The 23,467-nt window shown below is 54.5% G+C and overlaps 1 protein-coding gene across 6 annotated transcripts in view; it reads left to right on the top strand.

The window, feature by feature from the left end:
* Positions 1 to 600: 600 nt before the first annotated feature.
* Positions 601 to 23,467, top strand: part of DIDO1 (death inducer-obliterator 1) — a 28,990-nt gene continuing 6,123 nt past the window's right edge. The window contains exons 1-8 of one of the 6 annotated variants that reach the window (XM_023519907.1): positions 601 to 734; positions 10,540 to 10,717; positions 11,720 to 11,812; positions 12,674 to 13,475; positions 14,167 to 14,488; positions 16,273 to 16,485; positions 17,438 to 17,651; positions 19,195 to 21,149. In XM_023519907.1, the coding sequence (XP_023375675.1) occupies positions 12,676 to 13,475; positions 14,167 to 14,488; positions 16,273 to 16,485; positions 17,438 to 17,651; positions 19,195 to 19,232 (1,587 nt within the window). In that variant the 5' untranslated portion in view covers positions 601 to 734; positions 10,540 to 10,717; positions 11,720 to 11,812; positions 12,674 to 12,675 and the 3' untranslated portion in view covers positions 19,233 to 21,149. Of the gene's footprint in view, positions 735 to 10,539; positions 10,718 to 11,719; positions 11,813 to 12,673; positions 13,476 to 14,166; positions 14,489 to 16,272; positions 16,486 to 17,437; positions 21,150 to 23,467 lie in introns of those variants that run through there. The other 5 variants (XM_023519906.1, XM_011374060.2, XM_011374059.2 and 2 more) reach the window with 5 other exon arrangements.

Genomic DNA, 23,467 nt, shown 5'->3' with positions numbered 1-23,467 from the left:
CAGGGGGCTGAAGAGGCAAGTAATGGGGCAAAGGCCAAGGAGTGACTGCACTCTGGACAAATGTCCAGTATCCGCAGTGCCCCAAGGCAGCAGGAGTTTCCCTTTTTAAGTCAACCGAGTATTTGGGAACAGGCAGGTGCTGGGGTGTCACTAGTCAATGCTAAGTGAAGAAAATCTACGCGGAGGTTGCGCCTCTGCCAGAGTCCTTTCCCTTGGTGGGCAGTAAGCGTCTCATCTTTCTCTCCAGCCCCTGTGGGCAGGTGTGCCCGGGGTGCGTGCGTGCGGCGAGGCGGGGGCCGGCTCGCTGTGCTCCTTAATCTCGTGGACTTCGAGCTCCAGTCCAAGAGAAACACGCCGGCTGGTGGGAAAGGGGGCCCTGCGCCTTGCTCATCTCTCCTCAGGACCCCCCGCCAACGGGAACCGGACTTTGGTGCTCTCCCTCGGGGTAGCGGGTCCACCAGGGGCTCGAAGCTTGGGATCCCCGCCATTCCCGACCCCAGCTTTGGCTCTTGGGCTGGGGGGCGGGGGTGGAGGAGTTGAGCGGCGCTCAGGGGCGCATGCGCACAGGCTGGGGCCTGGACCGGGCCTCCCGCTCGCCGCACGGGGGCGCCGCTCAGGGCGCGGGCGGCCTCTCTAACCCCAGGCGTCTCGGTGGCCGGCGTCCTCGCTGCGCTCGAGCGCGGGCGGGCGCTCGGAGGAAATGGCCGCGAGACCCTAGAGGCCTGGGACCCGAGGTGAGTGGCATCTGGGCGCCGGGCGGAGGGTCCGGCCCCCGCGGGGTGCACTCGGGGGTGGGAGGGCGGGCCGGGGCGGCGGCGGCGCCCGAGCCCGGCTTGCCCAGAACTGCGGCGTTCGGCCGGGCCGCGCTCCCGCCGGAGAGAGAAGATGGCGGCGGCCGGGGAGGCGGCGGGGGGCGGGGCGGGGGCCGCCCGGGCCGGGGGCTCCGCGGGCGGGGCCTGGGGAGGACGGCGCGCGGGGCGTCGCGCCGGCCGGCGGGGGGCTGGATGGGCCCCCGAGGGCTGTTTCCTCGGTGGTTGGTCACAGTTTGAACGGACTCGAAGGACTGGGCGGAAAGCTGCTGCCCTTCGATCCAAATAAGCAGTGCAGGAGGAAAACAGTCCAAGGGGGGAAATGCCTTTTCCCAGAAGTTCCGCGTCTAGTTGACTTATGCGCAGAAATGACTATGTTAAATAACTGTAATTGGTAGAATTGGGCTTTTTTTTTTTTAACCTAGTTTCTCTAGACGCTTTGAAAGATCGTGAGGTTTCGTTCTAGGATTTTCTTTTAAGTGTGTGTTCTGTTCGCCTTCACTTAATTTGATGGTTTTTCTTGGTAGCCAACTAGTTTTGTAAGAGATGACATTAGACAGTTTTGTGGTATTTGGTGCTGTAGGAGTCAAGGCGTTCAGAAAACTGGTTTCGCTCTATTGCAGAATATATGCCTGGCCGTAAAGTACTGATTTTTAGCTTTTTATTGTCTGACTTGTCGATTCGATGTAGACTGGCCATATTTGTGTCACATTTTACCCGACTTTCACCTTCCACGGGAGGAGTGCCTGCGGCCATCCCCTCTGTGTCTCGCCTTTGACACCCGCTTTCTCACCGCCCCGCCCCGTTTCGGCGTCAGTTGTTTCCCAGCCAGGTTAGGATACACTGGAAGTCAGGGTCAGGTTTTCTGTTTTCAATGTAGCAACCTCTTTAAATGAGCTTAGAGTTGGGGCTTTAGGTAACAACGGCGTGGTGAGTTAAGTTGTATGTTGAAGATATCTAATTCTTACTCGGACGCTAGATGGTAGTATCATTTGTACACTGATGGAATGAGATTTGAGCCTCCTATACTCAGGCATTTTGTAGGAGGTAAAGATAGATTTAAGGTCTCTTCAGTACATTCACGTAACTGTTGTTCTTGTAGATTGGTACCAGGGGAAGCTGAGCCTGGGCTCTTCACCTAGGTGGACCCTGCTGGGGACGGTTTACACCAGTGCCCCCGCGGTTATAAGTAGGGCGCTTCCACGTCCATCCTCACCCCCAGGAAGCTGAGGTGCAGGATTGCAGAGCTGGGTTCTGACGGGGCCCATGAGCCCATCCCAGACAAATGTTCCATGATTTTCCCAGAGCCACAGAGGTCCTGACTGTGATGTGCTTCCAGGAAGGGTGCGTTTAGCTGTGCATTTTAAGGAAATGAGATCTGTGACCTTTAGAACGATTTCTCGATTTATTTGGTGAACATTTATTGGATCCTGTGTGCCAAGCATCAGGGCCGAAGCAGTGACCAGTGAGGTGGCTTTTCCAGTCTCGGAGACAAGTGGGGTGGGGACTTGTGAGGCCATCCCAGCTCCTTCATTGGTGCCCAGTGTTGCCAGCCAGGTACCCTTAGTGGCACTTAGGGTTGATGGGTACCTATCTATGTCTCCGTGACTAGTTCTGTTAGTTTGCCACTTTAAATGCGGCATAGACATCTCAGAAGTGTTACCTGGGAAGACACAGCCCCTGTAACTTTCTGCCTGATGCGTGTCCCAGGACTGTGTCCTACTTGCCTGTGTTCCTGTAGGCTTCTTTAAGTTTAGGAATGGTGTGTAGCCTTCACTTCTGATTTTCTAAGAGCCGTTCCTTACTAGTGTTTGATTAAATTCAGGTTGTTTCAAACAAAGCGAGTCCTGTTCTCATAAGAAGAGAGGACACAGTAAAAGGTGGAAATTGGCTGCTCCCCTGTGCTCCTGTTTGGTTGCACCCATGGTTACCGATTTCTTTCCTGGCAAATAGTGGCACTCACACAGCACGTGTGCATGTGTAAGCATCACAATGGCTTGTCGAGGACACGTGTCACTGGGGCCTGCAGACCAGCACACTCAGTGCTGCAGGTGGGCCTTGGAGTCATTGGAGTTGTCTTCATGTGGGGAGGGGAGAGATTGGGGTGGGCATTTTGGCCCCCGTTTTCTTTTGGTGGCTGAGTGTCCTGCTGTTGACACTAAGTTTTCCTGTGACCACAGGGTGCCTAATTCACTAGGAGTTGGTTCAGAGCAGCCCAGGGACTGGTTCTTTTTAGTATGTGTTTACAAGACGTTCTAGGTCCTGATTATTTTGTATTTCTGCTAACACGATACATTTTACCTTTTTTATATATCGCTCTGTGATACCAAATGACTTTCATTTGGGTCTTGCAGAGCAAAGATTGAATATGTTCATCGGCCAACTCACTGCTGTCCTTGGGTCCCTGCAGTGTGGCACTGTGTCCCAGAGAGGCCTAAGTTCTCATATGCCTGGAAGCTTTCCATAACGGTCTCCCTTTGGTTTTCTTATTTAAGTGGTGGGGTCCCTTGCAGGGATATCTAATACTACCCTTTTTATGGTCAGCGTCAAATGACGAGTGCTAATCCCATTACAAAGGCTCGGTGATTGACAGCGGAGACTTACTCATCAGGAAGGACTTGAGCTCACTGGGTCTCGAAGGCCACACTGATCTGCAGTCGTCTCTTGCATGGGCCTCGTTTTTTGAGTAGTAATTTTGAAGGGTAAGTTGGCATGTGAAGTTGTATGTATTTTAATAAGGTTTCTTACAGTCATGACTGTGAAACATTCTTTGTCAGCAGTAAGTGACTATCTTGTGTGTGATTTGTGAAGCACGTGTTTCTTTGGGCATCAAATTTGGATGCTGTGGTTTTGTTTTCATGTGCTGATACAGACACTTAGGTGATACACCTTTATAAGACTGTAAATGGGTTTTTTTTTCTCCCCAATATAAAGATAGTTCTGCTGTGTTTTGGTCTACAAAGATAAATATATATGTAGGAAATTAAAACTATTAAAAAATTGAAAAGAAAGCAGAAACACTGCAAGTGGCACTGGCTAGAAGCCCTCGTCGCAGCTGTTGAGGTGGCGGGGAGCTTGCCTGTGTGCGTGTGGCGGGGTGTGTTTAGGGAGTGGTCGCTGAGGGCTGACTCCCGCGTGCTCCCACCTGTGTCCTACCGGTGTGCGGGCCGTGGCAGGGCAGTGGCTGGAAGGTTCCTTACCTGTCATTGCAGTCTTAAAGAGTCCCGTTATATGGACGTCTCTCGATTTTTCCAACCTATCTCCTGATGGACGTCTCTCGATTTTTCCAACCCATCTCCTGATGGACGTCAGTTTGTGTCCCTTTGTAAGAAAACATGACTGGGAACACTTTGCAGACGTAATTGCACTTTGCAGCTACCTGCCAGGTCGAAGCGCCCACTTGGCCCCTGGGAACGGGTGTCGTTGCCCCCTCTGCGCAGCACCTGAGGGGCTCTTGGTAGATGCTTGTCAGATGGACTCTCCTAAGAGGGCCTGCTTCCCCAGAAGCTCACCTACACGGATACTGTCCCTTTAATAGGTGACACCTGCGTGCACTGACTGGCACTTGACACGATGTCATTTCAGATGTCCTTTTAGGGAACTGCGAGGTTACAGTTGTCCCCATTTCCAGGCAAGAAAGTACAGCCTGAAGAGAGGGGCACTTGCCCAGCTGGTCGGTTCGCAGCCGGGGTTGAGGCCGGGGACTTGCTGATGTAGAAGCCATTGAGGGCCCTGCCACCCCCCCATCCCCAATCTGCTTACAAGAGGACTTAACCCACTTGTAAATGAAGGGTGTTGTGCTGTAGTCAGTCAGTGGGGGAGGGCACTGCAGGCTGCTGCTTTTGGGACCAGGAATGCTGAGCAGTCCCGCCGAGATGCCCCCCGCATCCCATGCAGACGCAGGACTAGGTAGACGCTAGCCTTGGACCCCTGGGCCCTTGGGCTCTTCGCTTGTGATTGGATGTGTGTCCCCTCTAGCTGTAAGGCGGCCTGGCCTTCCTCTGCGCTTCTCCCGCAGTGCAGTGTGTGGGTTGCGGTGCAGGCTGGACTGGTGGATTCAGCTCTGCACCGGTCTGTGAGTTGATACAGAAAGCCTTTAACTCTTTAATTTAAGCTTGGACCTTTCTCACTACCCCCCAAAACAGAACTAGATGTTGGCTTCTACTAATGCAGAGAGAAAAAGGAGGATTCCAGATGAAATGGAGTTAGTTCTTGACCTGCGTCTCCACGGCCCATAAGCGCTGTTTCTGCCCCTCCGTCTGTGCTTGGGATGCAGCTCCACTCAGGAGCTCAGTCTGCCTGTGGGGAAGGTGTTTGTCTTTTCCAGCCATGTCTCTTTGAACTTGGGTGGCAGTCAGCGCGTGTGCAGTTCATGTAACCCAGCACGGTCTCTGATCTCTCGACATGGGCTGAGGAGAGACAGGCTGCAGTCGGAAGCACGCGGAAGCGGTGCTGTCACTGCCTTTTGGTCTCACGGGCCGGAAGGGCCTTGGCGTTGCTTGTGGTCTGTCAAGCCGCAGCCTCCGAAGCTACCCTGGGTGCACAGTCTGTGCTTTGCGCCAGGCCTTCTTCACACGGTCTGACGTCACGACCTTGCGCAGGTCAAACAGCTAGGGTCCCAAGGAGCTTTTCTTTACTTAGGCTGCATCTGTTGGTGTTTACCATGTTTGGCTTTTGTGAGACGTTTACCTGTATTTACTTCAAAACGATGATGATACTTTTGTATTAACACGAGTAACGTTTTGGAAACTATTTTTCCAAGACAAGTCAACTTAACGGTAAAGGTAGCATTGTTTTAGGTTTTGCAGATCTCTTTATTTCTGGCTCAACTGACAACAGCCGGGTTCTCGTATCTGCTTTTAGGACACTGCCATGTACTCCTGAGGGAGTGACTAGTGGAAGAGGTACACGTCTTAGTATTGTGCAAAAAGTTTGACCTTGAGGGACCTCAAAGGGTCCCAAGGACCACACCATGAGAACCTGTGCTGTAGGTGATGGTTAGAAATGGTCTTATTGTTAAAAAGTACAAAATTTAAAAAACAATTGATTTTAAACTTTAACGCCCCAGAAAATGAATTACTTTTAGGAAGACAAGCAATGTCTTACGTTTTTTAATTGGCTCAACCACATACTAGCTTTTGCGGAAAAGGCTGGTTTGTGGTCACAGACACAGTGGTGTTCAGTGCACACCTCTCCCTCAGAGTGGCCTTCCTGAGGTGAGGCCTGGTGCCTGCTGGGTGGGAGGGTCCTAGGACCCCTTTTAGCTTTAGGGCATTTGACCCTGTAGGCAAGGGACCTGAATGAGAGAGGCACCACGATTTTGTATGTTAAGTGACATTTTGTGTTTGTTACAGGATGTCCTTTAATTATACACGGCCCTCTACTGGCACTGTAACAGGTCTCACCACAGTGACATGGGGGTGAAAGTGGCCTCTGTTGGGGGCTGCAGAATAATGCAGGTCTCGCGGCGCGACCACAGGAGCCCACAGCAGGCAATTAGGGGTCTTGCAGCGGTGCCCCTGGAGGTGCCAGCGGGAGTAGCCGGCACAGATGCACTTGGGGCCCAAACCAGTAAGGGGCGCAGTTGGCGAGAGCGGATCCCCTGGAGGAGCGTTGAATAATTCTTAATTAATAGCTACAAGACCTGAGACTCGGGGGAATCAGCCCCCAGAGTGCCCACCCAGCAAGGATGAAGTGGCATTTTAGGGTCTTCTGTCTTGGGAAGTGACTTATAGTGCTTCTGTTCCCTCTCTGAGCACACGCGGAGAGCATGTGCTTGCTCGCGCTCTGTCCTGGTCTGGGGAGGACGGGGCTCCTGTCCAGGAACCATCCCGATGCTGGCCTCAGGTATTTAGCTCTAGCCAGACTTATCCCATAGGACAGACTTCTTAATTAGATCAAGACCCAGTACAGGTCAGAGGGATACTAAGACCCAGGTGGTGGCTCTGTCCTCGGAGCACCAGTCAGTCCCCTGGGCTGTAAAAGCTGGGCCGCCCTTGGCGCAGCGTTTGGAACCGTGCTTTCTTGCTCACTGGGCCATGCGAGGCGGCCCGGGCCGCTGCAGCACCGCGCCGCGGAGGGGGCTGTGTGCAGCGGACATCTGCCCCTCGAGACATTGGACGGTCTGGCCCTCGTGCGGCCTCTTCCAGGTCACAAGTGCCGATCTTGTGTGTCCTCACAGGACGGAGGAGGGGCTGAGCTCTCTGGGGTCCTTTGATCCCAGTCGGGGCCTCACCTCCCAGAGGCACTGCCTACTGGCCCGTGGCCTTAGGCTCTAGGTTTCCAGGGAATTGGGGCGGCACGGGCACACACACCGCAGCAGGAGCCATCCAAGGCGGCAGCAGGCTGGGGGACTGTCCGCACCACAAGGCAGAGCCGTGCCGCATCGGTTCTCTTCCTTCTGGACCGTTCTGGTCCCCGACTCATTCAGAGAGCTGCCTACCAAGGTCACAAGCCTGTGCTGGCACTGGAATCGATGGAGAGAGAAACCAAGGCACCTGTTGCGCCCCGCGGCCGGGGAGCCGAGGCCCAGCTGCCCCAGGGCTGGTGGAGGCACTGGTCCCTCAGCGTTCTGAGCGACAAGGTTTGCTTTTTGTCCTCACAGATGGGTAAAGCAAGAATACCTAAGACGTTTTAAGAAGCAGGGTTGTTTATAGATTTCTCTATGGGCGTGGCTTCCTCCGTGACCCCTCCCCTGCCCTGCTCTGGGGGCGGGCCCGGATCTGAAATTCATGGATGCCTGCTTGCTGGTGGCTGTCCCATCAATAAAAACTGAATTGTGGAAGGATCTGGACTCGACACCTTCCCTCCCTGCTCCTTTTGTAGTGAGAGAGCTTGTGGCAGAGGCTGGGGGTGAGACAGGGCACCCTTAACGCAGCTGTAAATAATGGAATGCTCCGGCCTGGCCTGTCACAGTTAGGAATCCGAGTCAGCAGAGTCCCCAAGGACGAGGTCATGTCGTGTTTGGATGGAATTTCCGAGTGGCAAATGAGAAGCGTGTCGGAATTTGAATCGCTAGTTCTGAGTCTTATTCCAGGGGGACATGAGGTTCGGAGACACCGGGTTTTGCCGCCAGATGGGAGATGGGCAGAGCCGCACTGCTGTTTCTCAGGGTGGTCGTGCCCTGCCAGCAGGAACATCGTAGTGGGTGTCCCCTGTTTGAGTGTGTCTTAGAGAGACACGGCTCCTAGCCATATGGAACTGACTCACTTGAAATGGGCGGGGGGCCAGGGCTGGCCCGCAGCCTGCTTTGGAAAGTGTGCCCCCAGGTTGGCCGTGGCGGTCGTCCTGCGTCATGAGCACTCTCAGGGGTTTCAGAGGGACGTAGAACATTCCGAGAGGGTGTTTTTGGTTTTGTTTTTAAGAAATTCACTCTGGCAGCTTAACATTTTGAGGAGTTGGAGAGTCTGAAGGGCAGATCGAACGATGGTTTGGGAGCGATTTTGTGGGAAGAAGCATTTGGTCTCCTCTGACAGCAAAGCACAGGGGTGTTAGCACTTCGTACACATGCAATGTGTTCTTACGCTGCTAGAAATGGCTTGTCACACACACACAGTGTGTTCACTGGACCTCTGGAGCTCCCCCAACTCAACTCCTCTGGGGCTAGGAGGTCACAACTCTTTCCACTGTGACAGTCGGCTTTGGCAGGCCAAGTTGACACGTGCACCAGTGGTGCAGAAGCAGGTCGGGATGGGGACATGTAATCCTCCGGCGTGCCCTCCGCCTCTGCGCACCAGGCCCTTACACGGTGCGGGCTTCACTGCAGGACGGGCGTGGTGAAGCGGTAAAGACGGTTCGTTTCACTGAATCTCAATCCCCCAGCACCCCAGCGCTTTGACACTCCTGAGAAGAAGGGGCAAGGGCACATCAGCACTTGTGCACCCCAAAGAGGGTGGCTGTCCCCAGGAAGAGCCCCTGGGGTTGAGTCACAAGCTTAGCCAGCCACTTTGTCAGGGAAGGCCACGCGCACTGGGAAGGACAGCTCCTGGCCGCAGTCGTCAGACCGTTTGGCAGGCACTTCCCGAGCAGCCACGGTGTCCGTTGTAATGGTGAAGTCCAAGCTCTCAGACAAGTGTTAGAATGGCACAAGGCTTAACTCTGATGGCATGAGCTTGATGGCCCTCCGACAGAGGCGGGGCGACCGCAGTGGCCTTGTGCCGAGCGTGCCACGTTCCTGGGTCCGGGTTCTGTTTCTGTGTTGCAGCTGACGCTTGTTACACGTGCCCTTGTCCAGGGTCGGTGCGGTGTCAGAGCACCCACCTTGCCTGAGGTTTCGTAGCGTTATTCCTACTTCAAGTTAGTAGGAGAAAAGCGATTCCAGTACAGTCGATGTGCATGTACGGGTTTTTCGCTTTTCCCCAACATCGGGGATGCCCACCTTTTCTTCTTGGGAGAAAATGTTATTCCTCCGCGAGCCCGGGGCGACGGTCGCATTCAGTCGCATTCCTCATGCTGCGTGCTGCAGTGTAGAACACGCTGAACGCTGCTTATAGGGCTTTTTTTCCATTTTACATACATGCTTTTGTTTCATGAGTCGCAGTTTTATATTAGAATTTCTGTGTTGAAATTAATAAATCAATTTTGCAAATAAGAAAAAAGTCCACATAAACGAACCAAATTACCTAAGATGATCCAATCTATTCTGAATATGTACTGTATTTCATTCCATGCAACAGAAATAATTAGGTTTTCTTTCCTAGTTAATCATTTGGAACCCGAGTTAAATCCAGACAAGTTTATTTTTCAAGGCAGTATGAGTATCGTTTGTGTTCCCGAGAACATCATCATTCCCTTGCATCGTGTTACAAAGTAGAAAAGTAAAGTTTGCTTCCAGTTTCTTCTGAGAGGTAGTTTCTGAACTCTTGGAGCCTTGTTTTGAGATGGGTGTGCTACCACATTTGAAAGATTTGGGGGCTGTGGTGACAGATTTGGCTAATCAAGGTGAGATGGTCACTGTCTCTTTAAAAGGAGGTGCGTCAGAGTGTTTGTCTTTATTCTGAGGTCACCAGGGAGACCACAGTTACTGGGAAGGCAGTTGGAGGGAACTGGGGAGCGAGCGGCCAGGTGAGTGGGGTGAGGGTCCACAGCTCCGACGAAGGGGACTCGGGGCAGGACTGTGCAGTGTGTTAAGACCAGTGTTTAGGGCTCCTAGGGACAAAGGCGTGTCTAGTGCAGCTTACACCATGGCTGCTGGAAAGCGGTGTAGGAGAAATGGCTTTTAAAAGCCCGTAGGTGGACTGTAGTTGGTGTTCGGTGATCAGAACGGTCCCCCAAAGTCTTTCTTAGGTTTTTAACTAAAATGATGGCGCAGGTACAGTACTAGGAATTTTCAGATAGTTACGTTCATATTTAATTTTGTCGTTCAGCCTTTTCAAGGTTTTTTTGTGTGTGTTTCTGTGAGTTGGGTTTTATTGACCTGGTTCATCTCCAGAGTATCGTCGCAGATGGAAAGCTGCCGGCTCCTGACGTTTGCTTTTGAAACCCTCTGTCCTGCCGCTTTCTCCCCACCTCTCCAGTGGCCTGTCCTGGTCCCCATGTCGTCAGTATTTTCTCTTCTTTAAAAGTTCTCTAAGGAGGGGGCCATGCGTGTCCTGGATTTTTTGGGTTTTGTTTTCTCCCGGGGTGTCTCGATAGTTCACATAATGTACACTCATTAGCTTACTTAGATTCATTTGTTGCCTGGGTTTAGTTAGTTACTTAGGATGTATAAACTATTTTCTTGCTTTTTTAGGAGCTCACTCTGTGGGAGCAAGCTCAGGATAACCTGTGTCGTGACCCGTGCCCGGCAGCACCGGTGATTTGAGGCCTGGCATTTCACTTGGATCGAATGGTCGCATCGGCCAGGTGTTTTATTGTACTTGTACTCAGGACGTCCAGAAAAAGCGTCCGAGCTTTCATTGCGGGGGCAGGTAACGTATCACTAGTGTTTGATGTCAACAGCAAGATTTTAAGGGAGTAGGTCTGAAGTTTGCTATTTCTGGAGTGACATTGTATGTGAGGGGAGTGATACAGTGTAACACTCGTATTTGTTTCACGTGGCCTAAATTTTAGCCTAAGGTTTTCAGATAAAAGTTCAACAGTGTGTTAAGAATTTGATCCAGAACTTTTATTTTTGCGTTAGTCCTTGTATTAGTGCATCAACCTATTTTCTCTATGGTGAACTGTACTTTGCAGAGCAGAGTTCTTCCTCAGAGAGCCACCCCACTGCGGTGGGGACCAGGTTCTTCCCCAGCCCTGCGTGAGCTTTAGGGGGTCCCAGATTAGCCCCTTGGAGGCGGGGGTCTCAGCCCTGCCTTCTTGGCAGAGGCTGGTCTGCACCCTGGGTGCTGGGTGGAAGGGTGCTGGGCGCGCTTTCACAGTGGCTCTTGGACTTCCTGCAAGCTGAATTGCACGAGTGGAGACGCTCCTGCTACACGCAGACTGTCTGGGGCGGGTGGCAAGCAGCGGTCATTGCCGCGGTTTAGGGACAGCTCTCCCACGTGCATGTGTGGGGGCACAGCGTTGCTCCTGGGAGGGCTAGTGCTGTGTCACACACGTAAGGCCCACGCCCTTCTGAGGTCCTCATCGCCTCCTGGGTGGAAGCAGGTCAGTGTGGCTTGCTCAAGGTCGCCAGCCAGAGAGAGCACTCTGGGTCGGAATCACCATTCGCACCCCAGTTTAGTTCAGCTGTCGCTTCAGGTGACCAGAGAAGTGGCGTGGTCCTTGGTGACACACATGCTAATGTCACATTCACTCCAGCAAGTTTCTGAGTGGCCTGGGAGCATGTAGGCCAAGTTACAAGGTGAAGGATGTACAGAGTGGCAGGGAAATGGGAAGTGACGCCACTTAGTGGGAAGCAAAGAAGGAATGAGGTTGCGTGTGATTTTGTACTTGGTATATTTGCTATTTTGAAAGTGTTCATTCTATTCCAGTCCTTCCCCTAGGATGGGACATGGCATGAAATCTGAGTTGTCATTAGTCGTTAAATGTGATTGAAGCCTGGACAGCTTGTAAAAGAATTCTCGGTACGTACCGTGTTCTTACAAAGTTTTCACAAACGCGACGCTTTAATAACCTGTTAGAAAGGGGAAAAGAAAGACGATGAAAGCTCTTGCTAGGACAGTGTTTCCCAAGTGTCCTGGTCCCCTGTCGCTGTGCCACGACTGCCCCCAGCGCCCTTTTCCCTCCGTGGAGTCAGAGCTCAAGGAGTGGGCAGGACTCAGCTGGCTGATCCTTACCTCCATGAGGCGTCCACGGCTCACTTGGCCCTGGCCTACAGCAGGGTCTGGTACAAGGCCCTGCCCACGTGGTGTCCAGCAGAGTGGTCTGCATTCTCACGTGGCAGCTCCGGGGCTGGGACAGCAGTGGCCCGTCTTGGTGCTGGGCCCAGGCCTGGCTGACCCCTGTGCTCTGTTCTGAGGGCAGAGCTGGCCCAGGCCACAGGGCAGGATCTGGACCCTGTGTCTCCACGCGGGAGGCCTGGAGACCCAGCAGCCGCCTCCCATCCGCCGCAGCGAACCGTGTCTGGCCTTGTCCTGGCAGCACTTAGGCTGTGACTCCTTTGATGTTTTCCCAGTACCTGGACCAAGAGCTTCAGGGGCGAAATCACAGCTTTACCAGCTGCGTTTTTCTCCTAGACGTTAAACACGTACAATTGCGATTTTCTTCAGGAGTCGCCTCGCGTTGTCACATCCCACTCACCCTTCAGGGATCATTAGTCGGAGTAATTTGTGTTAATGGACACCTTAAGTTTTTGCAGCTAGCAAACGGCTGCGTGTGACTACGTTTGGGGGTTCACATCCAGGTGGGTGGGCCCCCTCGTGTGTGCCTGAAAGGTGCTGACCCGCCTGGAGACGTGGCCTGGCTGACGCTGGTTTCACCGGCAGGTATGGATGAGAAGGGCGACCCGAGCCCCGAGGAGGCGCCCAAGGTCATCAAGCCTACCAGCAAGGAGTTCAGGAAGACGTGGGGTTTTCGAAGGACCACCATCGCCAAGCGGGAGGGCGCGGGGGATGCGGAGCTGGACCCGGAACAGCAGCCGCAGCAGCAGAGCCTGTCCCTGCGGCGCAGCGGGCGGCAGCCCAAGCGCACGGAGCGGGTGGAGGAGTTCCTCACCACCGTGCGGCGCCGCGGCCGGCGGAGCGCACCCGTGTCCCTCGAGGACCCCGGCGAGCTGGCATCCTGCCCGGCAACCGACGCCGAGACCGCGTCTGAAGGCAGTGTCGAGAGCGGGCCCCCGGCCGGCCCCACGGGTGCTCGGGAGAGGCCGGCCTCGGCCTCCAAGGCCAAAGGCGAGGCTGATGAGGACGACTCCTCCGATAGTGACAGTGACGGGTTGACTCTGAAAGAGCTTCAGAATCGCCTGCGAAGAAAGCGAGAACAGGAGCCGGCGGACCGGCCCCTGAGAGGGGTCCAGAGTCGCCTGAGGAAGAGGCGGCGGGAGGAGGACCCGGGGGAAGCCGCGGGCGCGGAGGCGGGCGCCGACACCACGGGGAGCTCACCGCCTGGCCGGCCAGAGCCCGCGGCCGAGCAGGCGGCAAAAGACGACCCAGAGAACACGCTGGAAGGGAAAGCGGCTCGGGGAGGGCCGGATGGAGCCCCCGGAGGCTCGGTCAGACACAAGCCCGAGTGTGAGGTGTACGACCCCAGCGCCCTGTACTGCATGTGTCGGCAGCCTCACAACAACAGGTAGGTCGCGGGAGACAGCGTGACTTCCTTGTCACTTTGATTTCGCCGGTTACAGTGTGGGGCCGGGCGAGCACAGTCAGGTGAACAGGGCACGTCCAGAAGCAAACGGAGGGGTTGCCCGGAGCCACACACGCTGCTGCGGTGGCCGCTGGCCACATGGAGCTCTTCACCACCTTGGTCACACCAGCCGTGTGTGGCCAGCGGCCAGCACACGGTGACACGCATCTGAATGTTGCCATCAGCACCAAGGTCCCTCTCGGCTCACGCCGTTCTCCACTGCCCCAGAGGAGTACGTGCTCGTGGGCGGGACGATCCCCGCCTGGACGCCTGGGCGGCTGCGAGCCTCTGGCTGTGGCTGGTGCCCGGTGGTGCAGGGAGTCCCCGTGCCACTCACTGGCTGAGTGTAGCACTGTTGCTGTTGTGGACATGGCCTGGCGGTGTCTGGGGCGGACGCCATCCGTGAAGGCCTGTCTCATTCCCACAAAGTGCCCCATTCAAAAAAAAAATAGAGCGAAGTCGGTTGGACGGTAAAATCAAGAGGAGGGCAGATGGGGTTTATGATTCCATTCTCTAGTTTCCTGTGCGTTTACATTTTTCCATTACAGAATGTCGAAGGCCGTGCGACATCAATAACAGGTCAGAGTCGGGCGTCCGACTCCGTTGCCTGTTCCTGACTCTTGGCTGATTGCAGGTTCATGATCTGCTGTGACCGGTGTGAGGAGTGGTTCCATGGTGACTGTGTGGGCATTTCGGAGGCGCGCGGGAGGCTGCTGGAGCGGAACGGGGAGGACTACATCTGCCCCAACTGCACCATCCTGCAAGTGCAGGACGAGCCCAGCGCGGAAGCCACGGACCGGCCAGACACGAGGTGCCGGCCCGTGGACGCTGACGGCACCGACTGTACCAGCATCGGGACCATAGAGCAGAAGTCGAGCGAGGACCAGGGGATAAAGGGAAGAATCGAGAAGGCCGCGAACCCAAGTGGCAAGAAGAAACTCAAGATATTTCAGCCTGTAAGTACTGGCTCTTGGGGTCAGAGGTGGAAGGTGGCCTTCCGGTCTCAGACTCCTGCCAACTGGCGCTGAGACGCAAAAGCAGCACTGCGTGTGATGAGGGGCCGGGCCCGGGGGCAAGGCAGAGCCACGGGACCTCCTGCTCCTCGGGGACCCCGAGTCTGCTGCTTGTGCTAGCGTGATTGACTTTGTGATTTTCTTACATGGACTCACTTTTTAAAACTTAGTTTTGTTTTAGGTGTTTTTAATGGAATCTTGAGTACACATGTTAATTACTTTTCAGTTTTTAAACTAAATATGTACTTGTCTTATTTGGCACCACTTGGAGAGAACTAGGGGTTCTTGTGTCTGCCTCACCGGAGGTGCTGTGGGTGGTGGTAGCAGCTGTTGCCTGGCTACATGGGGTGATAAGATGATCTTGGCCAGGGCAGGGACAGCCCTGGCCTTGGTGTGGTGTCTGAGGCTCCTTGCGTGTCTGCTGCTAGCACGGCCCTCTGCGGCCACCCCGGGCTCACTGTGCTTGTGGCGACTCGCTTCCCCTCAGCTAGTTTTTAGGCTCCTTGGGGCCATGGTTCTCGGTCCTGCTCTCCATGAGTCATCAGCCTCGGCTGCCAAAGGCTGTCACAGGCTGTCAATGGCTGCCTCGGTCAACACGGCCTCGCTCTGGGCCTTCCTGCATCCCAGCCACCTCGGGCGAGGCCGCCCCGGCATAGGCAGCTGGGCTGCCGCAGAGGCCACCTGGCCGCCACACTGCGTGTCCTGCAGCAGGTGTGTGCTGGACTGTTTAAGTGGCTCTGGCGTGAGATGTTAGGAGGTGGTAAGTGGAAAGGTGCTGTTAACGTCAACACGTTCAGTCAGTAGAGAAAATTATCAGCCGTGTAAGTCAGTGGGGAAAGTTACCTGAATTTCACGGCGGTGTCGTCGATGTGTTTGAGAGTACACGAGTTTGAATTCTATTGATTCTTTGGAGGAAAAATGATCATAAATACTTAACGTGAGACGGTTTTGCTTAAGTACATTTCAGGGTGTGTTCATGTGTGTTTGGTCCTGGCCACCGAGATGTCCGTCCCTCGGTAATTACGCACAGAAGTGGCCCACAGCTTGTGTTGTGTCGGGTGCCTAAGCTGCGCGACCAGTTACCATAGACCGGGCCTAAGACAGCACGTTGCCCAGCCCGATTTCCGTGGTCTGAGCCTGGGGCCCAGCTGGGACGCGCCCCGCCCCCCGCCAGCTGTCACGGCCGCATGTGCAGGCATTGCGGCATTCTTACACTGGAAAGCTGTTTATTGTTTGTCAGGTTGGCATCTCATCGGTGTCCTGGGTTTACTGGGCGGCTCAGGCCCAGAGCCCAGCCAGGCCACCCTCAGATTCGGCAGGGGTGCCTTCTCATCTGGGAGGCCGGTGTGACCCTTTTGAGTAATTCAGAATCATTGTCTCTGGGGCCTAAGTTACATCTGCTTTTTGTTTTGTAAGGGAGCCCAGTTGTGGGTGTGAAATCCCATTGCATTCACAAGGACACAGCTTGTGTCCTGAGGGCAGGGTCCTGGGGTTCTCTTAGAATTGGGCCTACCATGGTTGACGTGAAGGGCAGTGACAAATAAATGTGCATGCCTACACGAGAAAAGTAGATTCGTGTGTTTTAAGTAAATTGTTTTCATTCTTATCAAAATATCGTCTGCTGACGAGCAGCAGTGACCTCGGTACTGTGGGTAGTGATCTTACAAAGTGCCATAATTGCCCTGGTGCCAAGTGCGCTATCTGAAGTCACACGTCTTATTCCGCAGGTTGCAGAGGCTCCTGGTGCCGCCAGGTGCATCGGCCCTGGGTGCTCGAGCGTGGCGCAGCCCGACTCGGTGTACTGCAGCAACGACTGCATCCTGAAGCACGCCGCTGCTACGATGCAGTTCCTGCGCTCAGGTAAAGAACCGAGACCGAAACCCAAGGAGAAGACCAAGGCGAAGGCCGAAAAGCTCACCCTTCCCAAAGGCAGCGCTCAGGTACGTCGCCCCCGGCAGCCGCTTGACTCGTTGAGGCAGCAGGTGGACCCGCGTCGCGGCCTCGGCCTGAGCTCGCAGAGTGCAGGGGCGGCGGCGTGGGCGGAGGGCGTCTGCCACCACCTGTCCTTCTGCTCCCCACCCTCTAGCTGAGGGTTAACTGATCCAGACGCAGGAAGGCGCACCCAGGCAGTGGCTGCTGCTGAGAAGCCAGGCCTTCTGTCCATAAACCGGCAGGTAGATGGACAGGCAGCCAGCGGGGTGGGCAGTGGGCCCTTGGTGAGGCTGTGTGCCGTACTCCTGGCCTGCAGATGGTCCCGTGTTCATACCACGTGCAAAGCAAGAAGGACCAAGGACATTTTAGCCATCATGCGTGTCTCACACCGGAAGACCTTTCCTGGAGTGTTCGCTTGCTTGGCAGGGCTGTGCTGCGGCCCCCGTTACATTTGTGACAAGCAAAGCATAACTAGTGCCGTTTGAGGAGTTTTCCTGTCATTTTTAAATGCCATTTAGATTTTAGTTGGCTTACTTTTTAAGGCTGGTGATTTTGAACCACAACTGCCAGCGTAGCCGCGGCCACTGTGTGCAGTGGGAGGGGCTGGGCGTGCCGCCTGGCCTGTCCCCTCTGGCGGTGCTCCCCTCGCCCAGCCGTGCTGGTTGGCCTTTTGTCGCACCGAGGCCCTCCCTACTTCGCTGTTGCCTTGTGGCACCGGATCGCCTGCACCGCAGCAGGGTCACAGGCTGTCCTGTGCTGGGGGCCTTGGTGTCACTCCGTGTCGTGGAGTTCCGGCCATTGACAGTGGGGTCCTCAGGGTCGGCTGGTGTGCGACCCTGCAGACGCGGTGGGGGAGCTGGAGGTGACCCGAGCGTGTCCTCCCCTCCCTTGAGAAGCGAAGTGAGCCAAAGTTGATAATTTCTGACCTCCCTAACGCTCGGGGTTTTGCTGATTATCCAGGCAGGCATTAAAATCTCTTCTGTGCACAAGAGAGCAGTTCCAGACAAGAAGGAGAGCACCCTGAAGAAGGCGGCGGCGGCCCCCGCGAGGGGCGAGGTCCCTACGAAAGACGTGACCTGTGAGAGCAGCACGCCATCCTGGGCCAGCGACCATAATTACAATGCCGTGAAGCCAGAGCAGACTGCCGCCCCGTGGCCGTCGCTGTTGTGTAAATGTACGTATCACCTAGGGGGCGCCTTTGGACCCTTCCTTCCTGGTCTTTCTGGACAGCTGCCCACTTGGGCCTGTCCAGAGCTAGGACCTGTGGCCACTTTAAATGCCGCACCTCCAGTGGTTGGAGCGAGTGTCCCCAAGCCGTCTCCCACAGAGCTGCCGCAGCCTCGTTGCTGGCGTCTGCCGGCTCGTGTCTAATGGGTTCTCATTGTCAGGCTCTGGTAAGTATTTGCATTGTCTTCAGCAAAGTCCGAGCGAGCAGACGCCCTGCCTGGCGCTCAAAATTCATCACTGTCTAAACGTCATTTGCCGTTTTATTGCGACCCTGTTAACTTTACGAACTTTTCCCACCCCGTCCTCTTTTGGCACATGTAGTCATCCCTTTTGTACCCTGGGGGAGTCTATTTCTGCTTATTAGTGTCGCATCTCGTAGTCAACTTACGATTTTCAGAAGTTGAAAGTGATTTTAATGGGACAAAGTTTTTCACGTCCAATCCACATACTACACACCCACACAGACACACATTCACGCTTCGAAAGCCATTCCCCGCGGCTTCGCGTGTCCACGGTAAGTGTGTTGTGTGTCCTGCCTGAAACCGCCAGGAGTGACCAGCCCGCCCTCTGACCGCCGGGCCGCTGGGGCAGCCCCAGCCCCGACTTCACGTGGAGGAGATCAGGTACTGCCCGTAGACCTTTGAAAGCCCGGTTCGGCTACGCAGCTCGAATCTTGTTGGTTTCTTTTTATTTTTCAGCTTAATTTTCCAAGATTAAAATTTGGAAATTTGAATTATAGAGCATATTTTTGTTATTAAGATGATCTCTGTTCAGCTTTTATTTATGCTGTCATTTTTACTGTTTTATGCCTTTTTTTTTTTTTTGAGCATCGAAAGTTTAAATAGCTCTAAACTCCAAGCCTGCAGCGGCATGCCGCCTCCCCGTGCCAGCCATCTAGCAGCCATCTGATGGCTGGGGCTCGTGTAGTAAGTAGGTAGGTGCCAGCTACAGTGGAATTAGAAAACCTGGGCAAAACTAAGTGGCCCAAGGCCTAAAATACGGAGTCACAAGTGAATTGCAAAGCAATATTAGATTGATTTTATTTTAGGAGTAGGTTATACGGAATCAATCAATTACTGTATTAAAATGAGTCAACGACACCTTAGATTGTTTGAGCTCAGAATTTTACGCTAACAGTATGTCTCAAACTTTCATCAAATCACAGCAACCCTACGAAGTAGCACTTCACAGAGGTGGAGAACGCACTAAAAACACGCATCACCTGTGTGGACAGGTGGGGAAACCCTGAGGTGGTCATAGGCCTGGAGCAGAACGAGGAACACCCAGGGCACAGCACGAAAGCCCATCAGTTAATCTCCCCATCTGTTGACTAGAACTGGACAGCTGCCCTGGGGCTCCCCAAGGAGTTGGGGGCACAGCGGGGAGGGGCGTGGAGGAGGGTGGGACAGGAGGTGCTCTCTGGGCTCAGGTCTCACTATTTTCGAGGGAATGGGACCGGTCCCCAAGGAGGCCGGTTTCTCTGCTCACAGATGGGTTTTCACCTCGCTCCGCGTCAGCTCCTGGCTGAAGCTCCACATGCTTCAGGGGACGGAGAGAGAAACCGATTACCGGCCGCCTTCCCTTCTGGACACTGACACCCAAGTAGAACCGGCGGATGTCCAGAACTTACGGCCTGCATGAGGGACACGTTTTCAAGCTAGTTGCATTCGATTTATTTCGTTATCCCAGAATTGTCATCTTCCCAGAAGGTGACTGGGGAGAGTGAAAAGGTCAGGGGCAAATGCCGACAGCAGCCTCTGGCTGGCAGCTGTGTCTCACTGCTGTCCCCAGACCATCCCCCCCCAGTTGCGATAGTGGGGTGGTCGCAGAGCACAGCGTCCCCACAAGGAGCCCCACCTGCCTCCATGGCCGGCTGTAGTTCCTTTTCAGGGCGGGGGTGCTGAGATTTGGGGTGTAGCAGACTTTGGGTCATTTCCTAGGAGGAGGCATCCACATTGACCCAGGTATGAGGATCCTCGCTCAGTCCAGAGAACCAGCTGCTGCTCCCGAATGTGTCATGGGTGTCCCCGCCTGCCACGCCGACCTCGGGGCACAGCGCCACTCGTCAGCACGGCGGGGCCCCGGTAAAGGGGCGCACCCTCGCAGCAGCTGTCCCGCCCCCGCCGCAGGAGCCAGTGGGCGTGCGCGTTCTCAGGCTGATGCCGATAACGCCCAGTCAGCCCTCTGGCGAGCTCTTGAGGATCCTGTGTAGTTTCTTAACTTATGGGAACAATTACCATTTTATTTCTGCTCCACGTCAATGTTTTTCGTAACTTTTTTCTTCTCTTCGTTTCCGGGAATGATTCTCCTCCTGTTACTGTCCAGGTGTGAAGAGACCTGAAAACGTTTTTCTAAAACTTCCCTGATTTGGTGGGTTTGGGTAGCAGAATTGTTACTCACATTCGTAGGCACAGTCCCTAGTATTCTGGACTTCTGAAATGGCTCGTTAGGTGACTTAAAACACTGGGGATTTGAACAAATTTTGACTGGAAAATGAGATTTCTATAGTTTCATCTAGCTTTGAGAATTAAAATGGAAAATGCTGACAGCCTGTATCAACCAAGACGGCTTGGTAAGCGTCGCGCCCGGACGCAAGCTGTCCCCATGGTCCACGTGCATGCCACACAGGTGGTCCACGTGCCATGGCGAAACGGACCGAAGAGCACGTGTGCTTTCACAAGGGGCCTGGCGGCACGGGCTCCAGAGCACGCTTCACAGATCCTTGGGAAACGAACTCCCTGTGACGAATCTGGGGTTCGAGAACCTGGCACGTGGCGTAGGAGTGGGCGGAGGGTCTCGTGTGTGATCAGCTGTGTGAGCCATTTTTATCTGTCTCCCAGAATTGTCAGTGGCAATAAAATCTCTTGGGGACAAACCGGACTTTGTACCTATGAACCAGTTTCTCCCCCAGCTAGAGGGAACACCCACACTTGTACTGATGAAAGACTTAGCTTGACAGCTGTTGTTAATACTGGCCTAACAGCTGGAATTTCCTTGGTTCTCAGACATTATTTTGGTATTTTAAAAGTGTTTTTACTTTTTACAAGCCTTTAAAAAAATAGCTCTTTAGAAAATTAGGTCAGGGAAGATTTGACATGTACATAAGCTAACATTTGAGACGAAAGTCCTTAGTTCTGTGCTCAGCCCCTGGGATGAGGGGCCCCACTCACTTCGCCTGCCGTGACCTCCATGTGACCTTTTGGAGCTGCGGATCCACTCATAACTATTGACAGTTGATGCTAGGGGGTCCCATTGGTGGCATCGTCAGTGTCAGTCCAAAGGTCGGCTCCGAAGATGCTGTCACAGCCCCTTCAGTGTGGTGCACCGGTTTCTGCTGCATTTGTATAAAGTTGTAAGTTACTTAACCTTCGTTTTTGCGTGTTGCACAAAGCCGTGCACGTAGTTATGTCCTTAGCTTCTGGGAATTAAAGAAGTAAACTTAGAAGACGGCTAAGAAGTTTGGCCACTTTCACTTATACAAACGAAGGTTGGGGCAGTGCCACCGCGTGAGCCTGGAGGACTTCAGCCAGAAGGGCACAAAGGTAACCGCTCCGCATGGCCCGTCCGGGTCTGCCGATGGGACGCTCCGACCAGGGGCTGACAGGGAGGGCGACTGGACTAGCCCGATGTGCCCCTAAGGCCTTGTCAGGTTGCTTGAAGTAGTAAATTTGGGCACAAACAAGTGACGGTTAAACTAGAGTGACAGGCATGCCTGGTGACTGGTTCGGAGATAGTGGCAAAGTGGCACTTCCACTGCACAGCCAGGTGACACGCCCGTCCCCCACGAGGCCTTGATCACATTTCACACTAGTGGTCTGTGTTGAGCATGGCCCGCTGTCCCGTGTGACCAGTCCACCATGAATCGGGTCAAAGTTTAATTTCGGAACACTGAGCCTGAGAAAGACAGGAAACTGACCTCCGGACGGTTTCTCACGGGGAGGTGTACACACTTCTCTGTTGCAGGTGTCACAACAAACACGTCTGAACGAGCCAACCTAGACAAGCACATCGCCCAAACCATGGCAGTTTGACCTTCGCAGGCACCCAAAGGGGAAGGGCAGCGGGGTGCAGCTTGGGCTGGCTTGTTACTTGCGAAGTTGTGTCTTCTGACACAAAAGCACAAAATCAAATGCTTCCCTTGGTGGTGGTGCCTTTTCACCTAGGAAGCCCCGATGGGACAGGGGTGGAGGGCGGGCCGAGCCCCCTGTGCGCACGGCTGCTGCGCTGCCCCAGCCCTGGGCTTGGTCCCTTCTACAGAGACGGTTCCTGCAGCGGTGGCAGCTTCAGTCTTACTGCTGCTTGGACGCGGGGCCCGGTGGAGTGGGTGGTGTGTGGAGGTCGTGTTGTGAAGTCAGGTGCCCAGTCCTTGGGTCAGCGGGCAGTTCCAGGGAGGGGAACCCCTGTGAAGGCCACCAGTCACTTGGTGTGCCGTGTCGTGTGCCTACCACACGGTTGACTTGCTAGTTGTCACACCAGAAACCTTTCTTAGTTGAGGTCTTTGGCTTTTACAGTCAATCATCCTCGGGAAGTAGGACCACCAAGGCTTCAGTGTGGCCGAGTTTTAGGTTTGGGGTGTTTAGGGTACACATGCATAGTCTGGGGAGGACGAGAGGTGCAGGTGCATAGCAATGTATAGTGGCTCAAGGCTTCTCACCCTGTGCTGTGCCTGTGCAGAGCTGTCGCAGGAGGGCTGTCACTAGACAGGGTTTAGGGCTGTCCAGGCTAGGCACGTGCCCCATTTCTGCCCTGCCTGGCGTGGCTTCATTTGGGCCTCTCCCCAGCTGCCCAGAGGGACGGAGCAGCACAGTGGGACTTGTGTCCTGCGCTCCACTGAGGCCCACCAGTGCCACCCAGTGGCCAATGATGCCATAGCGCCATATCCAGCCTTAACAGTGCGACAGCCCCCCCTCCTATTTTCATGCATATTGGGAAATGAGCCAGTTCGACTGTGGCTGCCCCCGGAGAGCACCAGCCTGCTTAGTTCTCACACAGCTTCACCCCAACAATCTTCCCATCACAGCATGTGGCCAGCGGGTAGAAACGGATATAACTGGGCAGGGGCCTGGCCCAGCGGGCAGCCCTGCCTCCCACAGCTATGGAGGTTTTCAGCTGGCTCTCAGTGCCTGGCCTGGAACTCGACGACTTTTCCTCCCATAGGCAGGTCCCTGGGGTGTGGGAGCCAAAAGCATCTTTGCTGCCGGTGGCCCAATCTTGGCATACACATCCTGGTGGGCTGCCACTGTCCCCACTGCAGTGACCACTCATTGCAGCCAGCACAGTGCTGCTGCTGACTAGCAGTTTGGTGGCCCTTGGGGGCCACACCCCAAAGCCACCTGGCATGTCATGTGCTACTGCTTTTCTAGAACAGGCCCCTTTTCTGGATGGTTACAGAATCATTCTACGCCCTCTATAAATTTATCCCCAAGCTAATCGTTAGGTGTGAGTTCGGGTGACCGGTTTACAGATTCGAGTTTCACTCTGCTCAAAAACAGTACTGTGTGCGAACTGTCAAACATACCAGCACTGCACTGTGGTGACTGTCATTCCAATGTGTCCCAAGTCCAGCTTGCAGTGGAACCAAACAGGCCAGCGTGTGGCATTCGTGGGGTAGAACTTTTTGCAGGTTTCAGCATTGCCTTCAAAGTCGGAGGGTGTGGCCAACTTGCTCTCAGATCCAGACCACCAGTTTCAGTGTCTTCCCAATACCCCATTGGCTTGGTTACACCTGTTTATGTACTCAGGGCCAGGTGAGGGGTGATGAGG

The sequence above is a fragment of the Pteropus vampyrus genome, unplaced genomic scaffold (assembly GCF_000151845.1).
Source record: "Pteropus vampyrus isolate Shadow unplaced genomic scaffold, Pvam_2.0 Scaffold239, whole genome shotgun sequence".
NCBI classification, from domain to species: domain Eukaryota; kingdom Metazoa; phylum Chordata; class Mammalia; order Chiroptera; family Pteropodidae; genus Pteropus; species Pteropus vampyrus.
The sequence above is the reverse complement of the archived record's forward strand: the minus strand, read 5'-3'. Positions and strand labels throughout refer to the sequence as shown.